Source organism: Panthera pardus, unplaced genomic scaffold (assembly GCF_024362965.1).
Source record: "Panthera pardus isolate Hobbes unplaced genomic scaffold, ASM2436296v1 HiC_scaffold_10, whole genome shotgun sequence".
NCBI classification, from domain to species: Eukaryota; Metazoa; Chordata; class Mammalia; order Carnivora; family Felidae; genus Panthera; species Panthera pardus.
The window spans coordinates 82,478,293-82,490,406 of record NW_026526655.1 but is presented as its reverse complement, the minus strand read 5'-3'; the positions used below and the strand labels follow the sequence as shown (position 1 = coordinate 82,490,406).

At 34.7% G+C, this 12,114-nt stretch overlaps 1 protein-coding gene across 2 annotated transcripts in view; it reads left to right on the top strand.

Annotated features, from left to right (window-relative positions):
• The window catches only part of ACVR2A (activin A receptor type 2A), an 82,650-nt gene that overhangs the window by 59,463 nt on the left and 11,073 nt on the right, over nt 1-12,114 (top strand). The window contains exons 6-9 of one of the 2 annotated variants that reach the window (XM_019455490.2): nt 3,757-3,780; nt 8,076-8,219; nt 10,499-10,642; nt 11,660-11,805. In XM_019455490.2, coding sequence (XP_019311035.1) covers nt 3,757-3,780; nt 8,076-8,219; nt 10,499-10,642; nt 11,660-11,805 — 458 coding nt within the window. The remainder of the gene's footprint in view (nt 1-3,756; nt 3,781-8,075; nt 8,220-10,498; nt 10,643-11,659; nt 11,806-12,114) is intronic. The other variant, XM_019455499.2, reaches the window with a different exon arrangement.

Sequence of the window (12,114 nt, the reverse complement as noted above, 5' to 3'; positions counted from 1 at the left end):
GATTATTATTCACTGAAATGATTTTAATTGAATGGCTTATTTATTCCAGTAGGTAATTAGATGGGTCTGTAAAAAACTAAAGCAGGATAAAGAGGACGATCAGAGTATATAAAGTATGTTTAAAGTAGTTTTTTGTTTTTTTGGCTGATAACTAAATCTTTATTTACATTTATGTCATAAATAAAGGAGCAAAACACAGGGAAGTTTTGAGAAAAATATTACAAACATCTACCACTCAGAACAGACATTTTCTTACATCTACTTTGGATCTTTAGGAAAACGTAATTGAAATAAAACATTATTGATAAAGTTGAAGTCCCTTTTGTATCCTTCATCTCCAAAACACTTCCCTTCTCAGATACAACCTTGTATACCCTTTGAGTTACTGTTTATATAAAAATATAAACAACGAGAGGTGCCTGGGTGGCTCAGTTGGTTAAGCTTCCAACTTTGGCTCAGGTCATGATCTCACGGTTCATGGGTTTGAGCCCCACGTCAGGCGCTGTGCTGATGGCTCAGAGCCTGGAGCCTGCTTTGGAATCTGTGTCTCCCTCTCTCTGCCCTTCCCCACTCATGCTCTCTCTCTCTTTCAAAAAAAAAAAAAAACATTAAAAAATATAAACAACGAATATTTATAAAGTCAAAATAGCTTTTATAGTAAGTGCATATAACCCTGTAGGTAAACATAACCATTTTACCACGCCATAATTTATAGAATATGTAGTGAACCTTTTCCTTTTTGCAGCTTTACTTGAAGAATACCAATGCTAAAATAAATAAAAATTTCTTCTATCCTTAATAATAAACCTGATGCTTTTGAGCAGTGGCCAGAAGGAGATTGGTTTCTTCAGACTTTTAACCTCCCCCCTGCTAACTACCCTGAGGAGCTACCTTCTCCTTAGGGAACTTATTCAGAATCCTGTCTCATCCACCTCTGTCTGCCTTTGCCTTGCTTTCAGGAGTTAGTTGAGAGAAACTGGAGGAAGTAGGAGTTGGTGCATCACAGTGGAATTTTGAAGATCTAACTGGATAGAATGATGGCTGTGCATTTGGCGGTATCAATATTATTGAATCTGTTAATGTATAATGTCTTCCTAGCTCAGAAACATTTGTTCTGATACATACACTATATTATTTCTTTATATATTCTATTTCTATCTACTTGGCAATAGTCTTTTTTAAAATTAGCAACTGTAACATTTCCTACAGCATGAGATAATTAGATGACTAAGATGAGACAAATTCAGAATTGGTTGGTTTTCAAATACTTTGTGTAGGGGGCAGGGGGTAGGAGGGGTCCTTAATTCTTCTTGAGGTCCTAAGAAGATATTTAGTGAGTTATCCCCGTTAGATATATATATATACACACATATATACATATATATATATATATGTGTGTGTGTGTATATATGTGTATGTATGTGTCTATATGTATATATAAATGTATATGTATATATACACACATATGTGTATGTACATACACACACACATAAAACATATCAAACTTGGAATGATTTAAGTAGTAAATAAGAGAAAATTCATAGTATATGTCCTATATGTTTATAGTATATAAATGAACCAGAATCCATAATCTAGAAAGATTTCTTTGTATTCCTGTTCTGTATATCTAACTGCCTACTAAACATCAGCAATTAGATATTTCCAAGTAGTTAACATTCAGGGAAATAATCTCTCCAAACCTCGTTCTCAGTAAATAGAACCAGTAACCATTTGGTTGCACGAGTCATTGTATCCCAATGCCATTTTCCTACCTAATCTGTCTCCCTCTAGTACTTACTCCATTTTTCAAGGATCCTCTCCCCAGGAAAATCTTATTTAACCTGCCAGTGTAAGTCAGTTTTCTCCTTACAGGTGCTCAGGATACTGAATTTCTTTTTATTGCAATTATTTCATAATTATGCATTCATTAGTGTGGTATCTTTGATTAGTCTTACTTCCCCACACTGTAGTAAGCATCACGAGAAGCCAGATAGTCAGTGTCTGGCACAAAGTAGGCACTCAGTAAAGATTGGTTGAGTGAATGGAGAAGTCCTAGTCATTATTTTCTGATATTTGGCAATATAATTTAGTTAAATTTCTTTCCCCCTTATGGAATAGGCAGCGAAGTCTCTTTCGCATCCAGGAGCCTAATGACTTGACATTAATGTGCTGATTTGTTTTTTACTGTTCTCTCCAGTTATAGTGCATGATAGTCAAGTTTCATTTTCTGTGTTGTGAATTCAGATTGTTTTTTGTGTGTTTGTTTGTTTGGCTTGGTTGCTTTTTATCCATGTATTTCAGTGATTTAATTTTTTTGGATTCTGTTTTGACCCTTTTATTTTGTAACATAGTTTACACATTGAGGCCTGTTGTTGGCATCTCTTGTTTAGCTTGATCATTCTAGGACTTATTCTCATGTTCATTTATTGAGAAGTATATTGGGCAAAGATAGACTTTTTGGTAAGATGCATGGATGGCACATACTTGCACCGTGTTACTTGCAGTGGTAGGTTTATTATCCCTGTTACAAGTCACTGTAAAACAAAACCTGAGACATACCTATGCCCTGGGAAGCTAAAGTCTAGTTATTCATTTGGCATGTATTTCTTTCAAAGAGATGAATTTTACTCTGGAGTACTGATAAGATGTTGTGATAGTAGGATTAGCTAAGCCTTTTAGATGAATTATAAATAATCCTGAACCATTATCATAGGAGAAAAATCAAGAAGGAAGAAAAACTAAGCTGCTGGTACAGATAAATGAGTTGTCAAATCAGTGCTATTCTCTGTATAAATATTGTAGAGATATTAGAAATGGCGGTTTTACTCAGCGATTGGAGGGGATTTGAAGGAGGGGATTTTTACATTGGTGACAGTATTTCTCTTAATTATAAATTTAGGCCCTTAACTATATTAGGATGACTGGGAAAATGAAAATCTTATTTTCAAAAGTCTTGTCAGTATCTAAGTGTCCTCAGACTAAAAAATATGTATGGATACTTGTCCTCATGGCCACCACTACTTGACTTCTTCACTCTTACGTGGCTAGTAAGTAGTCAACAGTGGGCCTGGCCTGTCACTGTGTTCTACTTAAATCTCATTTTTAAAATTTTTTCCTCGGTCTTATTTTCTTACCCTAGTATATTGTTTATGTTGCACACACAAAGACATCAGGAACATTTTTCTATTATGATTCTGCTGTCTTCCATGAAAAGGGGAGTGAAGCAGTTCAGGAAATAGATTTTAGAGATTCGTAAAACAACTGTTGGAGTGTGGGCTGAGAACCAACTTCTAGTTACATAAAAATGTCTCCTGTGCTGCTCCTGGTTTTTGTTAAAGGCAATACTGCCCTCTCGTGTCCAGAAGCCAATTCCAAGATATTTTCTCAATTAAATTGCTCATTTTACTCTTCCAGTTGAGACTCTAGAACTTCTTAGAAAAACAAGTAACAATTACTTAAGACTTGGAAGTTTATTGGATCAGGTAACTTGGGGTCATACCAGAACCATGTATATAATAATACCCCTTATCTGAAAGGTAATGTCCAAGTTTTTTGTTTGTTTGATATTACTTTCCTCTGTTTATAAGGAAAGTGTTCCCAACTTTTATTTTAAAAATATGATAAATTGGATCATTGCCAATTTTAAAAAGCTAAATCATTATTCTCTTTCTTTCACTTTTGTAACTGATGTGTCATTTTTCATTTCATTCTTGATATAAATCGTAATTTCTTTTGCCTGTGTTTTTTCTTCACAAGCACGCCTTTCATATAATGATAGAGGTAAGATGCATTGATGTTTGTTTTATGGTTGTGGAACTTTTTGTGGGTGCATACTGAACATTTTGTTTTTAGATTTTTGTTGTCGTTGTTGCTTTATTGTGCATCCTTTATAAATTTGTTATGATTTTTTTTTTTTTTTACCACTTTTAGTATTAAAAACATGATTGATTTGCCACCGTAATAGTTTTGGTTTTCAAGGAATCGTTACCAGCATTTATACTTATCTAAGTTGGAATGTAGAAACAACGGTTTTAGTTGAGTAGACATTAACCCCTAGTGGCTAGAAATGTCACTAGCTTAAATGTTCACGTATGCACATTTTTAACAGGAGCTGACTTTCTGGTTGAACCCATTATCTTTTATCATGAAATCTGTGTTTTCAGATAGTTTCTTGCATCTTTAGCCTCTGTAGCAAATGGGCTAGCCAGTTCATCTTTTGCTGTCTAGAGATTGAGGCTTTATTTTAGATTAGAATTCACCCTTCTCACCCTTGAGAACTCAGAATAAAGAAAATGATCACAGACTACTTTGCAGCTCTTCACTTGTACTAATTTATTCCAGTCTTGATTTTAGTAATTCTAGAGGGTAGTGGTGTTTGGGTAGGTGCACTTTTTTTCAGCTACTGCCATTTGTTGTTTCTCAACATGAGGTCTTCTGATGCCAGAATTGTATAATTTTCATATACAAATGGATAAAGGAGATGTAATCAGAGCTATGTTCTAATACATGTCTTCTTAACTGTGCAAAGTAGCATGGGTATTTATTGCAAGAGAGCTAGAGACTTAGGGCAAGTTTTCAGGAATTCTGCAGACCTTACCATTGCTCCCTAAAAGGTGGTTTTCTGTGTAGCAGGGCGAAGACATGTTTTATGGATAACATCAGAATGTTGATGTCATTATGAAGTTTAAATCTGAATTTATCTCTTTGGGTTGTTGATATATTTTAAAGGTATAAATCTTTATTCCTAGAATCAAGTACAGTTGACTCTTGAACAATGCGGGGTGAAGGGAGTGCCGACGCCCTACACGGTCAAATCTGCATGTAACTTTTTACCCCCATCAAAGTACTAAATTTTGTGACTGGTAACACAAACTGTTGATTAACATATATTTTGTATGTTGTATGTTTGGTATACATACTTTATTCTTACAATAAAGTAAGTTAGAGACAAAAAAAAATGTTATTAAGAAAATCATAAGGAAGAGAAAATACATTGCATTATATTTATTGGAAGAAAAAAGAAACCTAATTAGTGGACCGCTGAAGTTCAAACCCATGTTGTTCAAGCGTGAACTGCATAGACTTTTGGTGGGTAAATTAGTATAATGATGCTCATAAACTGAAAATAATTTCTGATATTCTTAGATGATAGGATAAATAAAAGCCAAATATTAGAGATACAGTTAAAGCGTCTTATAAATTTAATGAAGAGTTGAAAAGTATGACATAGAATAGTCTAGTAATTTTTCATTAAAACAAAAAGGCATATTGATTTGGCACTATATATTTTATTCAGTTAGCTGTACTTCATTAGCTCATTTTGAGTCTCAACTTTTCAGTATTATAGAATATTATTTAAAAACACACATGTATCATTTCTAAAAGTTTTGAGATTTTATAGGAATGTGTTTTTGTAGACCTTTTCCTCACCCTTTAAAAATTTGCCAGTGTTCTTAAATTTAAGCTTTTTATTTATAAGTAATTTTGACAACAGTCTGTTTTCAGGTTGTTATGATATAATACTGAATAGAATGGTAATGTCATTGGGAGAGTGACCTAAGATACTTTACTGAAATAATGGTAGCTTAGAACTTGCCAAACAAAACCTTGGAAACTTATGGGAACCTTGAAGTTTATCTTTGCACTTAGAAAATATTCAGTGATCTTTTCCCCCTAAATATAGACATTGAGAGTTCTTGCATGTTTCCTAAAATTAAGGTTAGTATTATTTTGAACTGCTGACATATTCTTGAGATGTGGATTAAGTCATCTAAATACTGTTTTATAGACTAAATCCTAGCTGTGTGGTTGGTACTCTTTAGAACAGAATTGGTAATATAGAATGTTATCAAGAGACATTATCAATTTATATTAAAGTTATTCAAAATCTTAATGTTTAAGTAAAGAGCGATTCTATTCTTTACCTCGTTATTTTGCCTCTTCACCTTTCAGCTCTTATCTGCATACTTTAGTTTTTGGTATCCCTGCTTTGACAACTTGACGTTTCTGACTTATTTCTAAAGAAGGGGGGAAATCACTGATTTTAACTTTATAGTAATTTTAAAGTTTTTCAGGGGCACCTGGTTGGCTCAGTCGGTTAAGCGTCCGACTTCAGCTCAGGTGATGATCTCACAGCTCCTGAGTTCAAGCCCTGCATCGGGCTCTGTGCCGACAGCTCAGAGCCTGGAGCTTGCTTCGGGTTCTGTGTCCCTCTCTCACTCTGCCCCTCCCCTGCTCATGCTCTGTCTCTTCCTCTATCTCAAGAATAAATAAACATTAAAAAAAATGCTTATAAAGTTTTTCAAACATAAATTTTTCTGTTAACATTAATTAGTTTATGCAGTTATCTAATAATTCTTGGACTTTGAACATGAGTGGTTTCTCTTGCCTCCGCAAGAGTAGTTTTCAACCTTTTTTTCTCCTGTCTCCACATCCACATAAATAACATACTCTTTTTCAGTAGAATCTCTTATTACAGTTATAAGTGACCAGTCAAGGAATGAGGTAGGGTAGGTTTAGTTTTGATAAAACCTCTGCATAGATTCTTCTGTCCTCTTCCACTGAGAATCGTAACTTTGGGGGCCATACTTCTCTAAGATTTGTATCTGACTTCCTAGACTCCTCACTCTGTGAAACCGCAACACTCTTTAGCTCTACTGTATAACCTTTCATCTTTTCAATGTGTGAAGGAAAAGCAGCTTTTGTAGACATTTTAAAAATAAACATTTGAGGTTGAAATTAGTTACAGGAAGTATTCTAGTTTATCCTCCTATTTTAAAATAGGAATTCTCAAGCCATGTTATAAAGATTGCCCACAGTGAAATTGCACATTTTTCCTCTTTTATACCTCACAATGTTTTTATTTTTTGAGGGTCTTTCTAATGTAGATGTCAACTTTTAAAATTCTTGAGTGCCACCAGTAGGCTGAATAATACCTAAAGGGAGCACTGACAGTCTTAGGGCATTAGAAGAGATTTTTGTCTTGAGAGGAAAGGGAAAGAGAGCTGCATGGATAAGGGTATGGCACACTCTTTCCAAGCGACTTAGATGCCATCCAGGGTCACAGTGTCTGTTGCTGTTGCCACAGAAATTTTAGTTCCTCCTTACAATACTCATTATGCAGCCTTTCAAACATTTTTATTACTTTGCTCTGGAAGCTTTTCTGAAGGCTTCCTACATCTTGTTTTAGTTGTAGATATTGAACTGATACGAGGCTTCTAGTGAGGAGTTTGTATAGGGAGGATTCCCTTGTGTTTCATAAATGTTGTGCTCCTGTTCACATACTGTATTTCCTCCATTTTTTAAATTACCTGTAGCAGTACTCTTCTCTTTTGTTTTACTTACCTTGTACATCTACTACAGTGACCACTCATTTTCTGGATTATAATTTGTACTTTCTTTGCCAGTCAGACTCAGAACACTAATAATTTTTATTTCAGGTCAATTTGGTAATTATAAGCAAAGGGATGAATTGTTAATAGGTTGAAAAATCAGAATGAACGTAATAGTTTGGCTATTCAAAATATTTCTCTTATGTGCTTTGATACACTTATTTGCAGTGTGTTTGAGAAGGACTATGGGCATTTCTGAGATTAAAGATAAACAGTCACTGGGGAAAGTAGTGGATTTTGAGGAGTATTTTTCTTTGAGACATAGTCATAACTTGCTGTTGCTGGCACTTTTAAAATCCTCCTCTTCTAATGAAGTATCAACTAGATGAAACCATTGAAATACTGTTAAGTAATATCCTAAAAGTCACAGAAAATCTTAGTCCAGAAAATTAGTGAGACTAAAAATGATTTGATATTTCTCCTGCTGTACTTAGATAGCAGTAGTGAATGTTATTCACTGAATGTTATTATGAAAACTCTTGATTCAAGTGGCTTGCCTTATGATCACTATAAATAATTAGTAATGCTTGAGAAATCAGTTTTGGCAAGACTGAAGTTAATGTCATTTGTATGTGTTTACCATTTCTGTCAATTGATTCCTCAGTATACTCCCTTTTTTCTCATATTTAGAATTGATATGTATTGTGTGCTGCTTTTTAATATTATCATTATTGTTTATCTTAGGACCCAGGACCACCCCCACCTTCTCCGTTACTAGGTTTGAAGCCACTACAGTTATTAGAAGTGAAAGCAAGGGGAAGATTTGGTTGTGTTTGGAAAGCCCAGTTGCTCAATGAATATGTAGCTGTGAAAATATTTCCAATACAGGTATGTTATTGTATTTTTCTGATCTGCACATATTTTTTAAAAGATACACCTGGCTCGATTAGTATAATTCAGAAACAGTCTGAAAATACAAACCATATATTTCAAGGTGGTTCTTTGTGATACTGAGGAAAATGGTTACCCCTTTTGTCCGCCTTCTCATATGAAGCATGGAATTGTACAGTAGTCTTTGGAGTGGTGGAAATACAATAAATGAACACACAGGAGATCTTTTGCCAATAAAAATTCTACAGAAGTGCAAAATGAAGATGAGGATTCCAATAATATAATTTCATTGGATAACTTTTAATATCCCATTGACATTATCAGAAAACAAACAGAAGAATGATAGAATAGCATGCTTGTTTTAGAGTTATTTAGAGGTATTATTACCCAGACTGATTCATTTTGTTTGGTGAATTATCAGAGGCAGTGAATCAGGATGCCCAGTAATTGGTTTACTGTGGACTTGTTTTTCTTTCCCTTTTTTTAATTTTTAAAATATTTATTGATCTTTTTTTTTTTTTTTTTAAGAGAGAGAGAGAAAGAACCCAGGGGAGGGGCAGAAATAGAAGGGGACGGAGGATCTGAAGCGGGCTCTGCACTGACAGCAGTGAGCCAGATGCGGGGCTCAAACTCATGAATTGTGAGATCATGACCCGAGTTAAAGTTGGACGCTCAGCTGACTGAGCCACGCAGGCACCCCGACTTGTTTTTCTTTTAAAGGGGGCTTACCTCATAAAACCCTGGTCTAATGCACCTCTGAGCTGTTCTTATGTTTTGTTTTGTTCCATTGGTGGTATCGATCTATGATGATTTCTTCTTCCTTGTCTCTTGCTTATACGCCCCTCTAGCTAATGCCATGTGTGGTATTGTAATCCTGGTTGGGTTTGGTGATGCAGGCTCCACCACTGTATCTTCACAGATCTTCCTTATTCCAAAGTTATACAGTCAAGTTAATATACCTATCTTTTATCTTTCTTGCCTCCTCTAAGGCCTGTTAGAGTTGGTGAAGAAGTTTTTTACCTTTTTTTTTTTGGTAGCAATGCAGATATTTTAAAACTATGGTTCTCAGAGGAAGAGTTGAGTCTGTACTGCTAATATTCACAAATTCAGGGTTCTTCTTTCATTGTTGGAAGAAGCTTAAAAATGAGAGAAAGGCTGGGGTGCCTGGGTGGCTCAGTCGGTTGAGCATCCGACTCTTGATTTTGGTTCAGGTCATGATCTCATGGTTCGTGGGTTCTTGCCCCACATTGGGCTCTGCACTGACAGTGTGGAGCCTGCTTGGGATCCTCTGTCTCCCTCTGTCTTTGCCTCTCCTCTGCTCTCTCAAAATAAATAAACTTAAAAAAAAAATTAGAGAAAGGCCTTCGGATATTAACATAAAGGTAACAACAGCAAGAATAACAGTAGCTAATATTTTATTGAGTGCTTCTGTTGTGTCAGGTGGAGGTGCTTCACATACGTGTACTCTGTAATACGTATCGATACAGTACTCATACATAGAATAAAACATACAGTATACCTATAATACAACAACTCTGTGGGCAGACACTATAGTCTCCATTTTGTTAATGAGGTAACTGAATGATGATGTAACTTGGCAAAGGTTTTTAACATAGTTTGGATCCAGAGGGTTCCTAACCATTATGCTATGGTGCCTCAAACTTTTATTATTCTTCCATTGTGAAGAGAAACTAATCCTTTATAAGTAGACATGTAGTAAGCATGGATCACTTGCAGGCACAAATGAGCATATAGTATTTAAAAATATTGTATTGCCTATTTATCCCCTATTGCTCTCCTATTGACTTCGTGGGGTATTCTCAACATTTTGTTAAGAATGTTTGATATAATGTTAGTCTTTGAACAAAAACATTGTCCTCTGTTGAGATGAAGTCGTTCTACCTGAAATTCATATCTTACAGAGATTATTCTGAATAAACACAAGTCACTTCATACCATGATAAAATTACACTACAGTACTAAATTGTAAGCAGAATGTATTACCATCGTTAGATACAGAAGTATGGCGTTTCTGCTAACTCCTATATTTACAAGCAAGAAACACAAAAAAGAATGTTTGAGGGAAGGCATTTGTGATGGAGTTGTTACCTTATTGTCAGATTTATTTTATGAAAAAATAAGATGAAATCAAAGAGTCTTTTAACACACAGCTTTATTTTTAAATTTTGCCTTAGAATCTTCTTCAGTTATCTCTTAGATATGGTTTATTTGCCTGTGTTCTTTGGATTCTTACCATTCCTTCTTTTTAACTCTAGGACAAACAGTCATGGCAAAATGAATATGAAGTTTATAGTTTACCTGGAATGAAACATGAGAACATATTACAGTTCATTGGTGCAGAAAAACGAGGCACCAGTGTTGATGTGGACCTTTGGCTAATCACAGCATTTCATGAAAAGGTAAAAACTACTTTTCGTTTTAACTCTGGATCAGGGTTGGCTTACCTACTTAATGTTGGCCACAAATCGCTCAGATTTATTTTTCTGGGAACAGTATGTTATTATAGACAGTTAATATTTACAAATTTTTTAAAAAAATAATATAAGAGCAAAGATGGCAACTTTTTCACCTAACCCTCTACTTATATAATACCAGTCTTCTGTCCCTTATTTCTCGTGCTGCAGTTTTATACCTCTCTCACAAATAATTATTTCAGTGTAGCGAGTGCTTAGTAATTTTCATTTACCATACGTGATCCATTTTTATTACACGGACCATTTTTTAGCTTGAATTTTGTTTCTTAAAAATCTTTAATCAGTGTAGCCTGTGAGAAAAATAGAGGCAGGAGATTTATCTGATGATCTTTGTTCTGTCACTGATTTGTAGAGTAGTTATCACTAAAACATACCTGCTATTTTTCCTCAATTTTTCTACTTTCAGATTTAGTGTGAAAGTACATTTTAATGAAATAGGAAATTGCGTTCTCCTTGGCAGTCAGTTTCGTCACTGTCAGATATAAGTGGCTCTTATACTTCCCTAAATTCTTGACCAAAAGGATGGCAATAATCTTTAGAGGAAGATTCTGGCATAGTTTATTGGTCTTAATTTTGGGTTTCCCAGTCCTATGGTGTAACATCTCTGTAGTCTGTATATTTTAACTTTTTAAATATTTCTCGAACTTAAATTTTCAAATAGTCTTTTTTTTTTTTTTTTTTTTTTTTTTTAAACTCCTGCCTTCTAAATAGGAGGAAGTCGACTGTGTCTTGTAGCAAAACTAAAGATTAGGGGTATTCCTTCCTACTCAAATGTTTACTAAGGGGAAACTTGAACCATTCCAGAAAAATGGATTTTTAGATGTTAATATTCGCTAAAAGTAAAGATATGTTGCCTCCTATCATTTCTTAAAGTCTCCATGTCATATGACTTTTATCAAGAGCATAAGTTGTTTTTCCCTCCCCCCCCGCCCTTTTCTTTAGGGTTCACTGTCAGACTTTCTAAAGGCTAATGTGGTCTCTTGGAACGAATTGTGTCATATTGCAGAAACCATGGCAAGAGGATTGGCATACTTACATGAGGATATACCTGGCCTAAAAGATGGCCACAAACCTGCCATATCTCACAGGTAGAGCTAAAACTTATACTGTTTTCCCAAATAAGTCAATATTTATTATTTAAATTTTTAATAATCCTGTGGAAAATTTATTTTCCCCCTAATTCTCCAACCATGCTATAGGAGGCAGTTGATTTTCATTTCTTTTTCACATTGGCTTTGAGATTGGCTAGGAAGTATTTTGGATAATGTATATATTAATATCATTAGCAAAATTTAATTATTGACTTACGTTTTGTCTCATTTCTGAAAGCATGGATAACATTGAAAATGTATTTTATCTATCACAAAGGAAGAAATTTGTTTTGCCTCAAAACATGA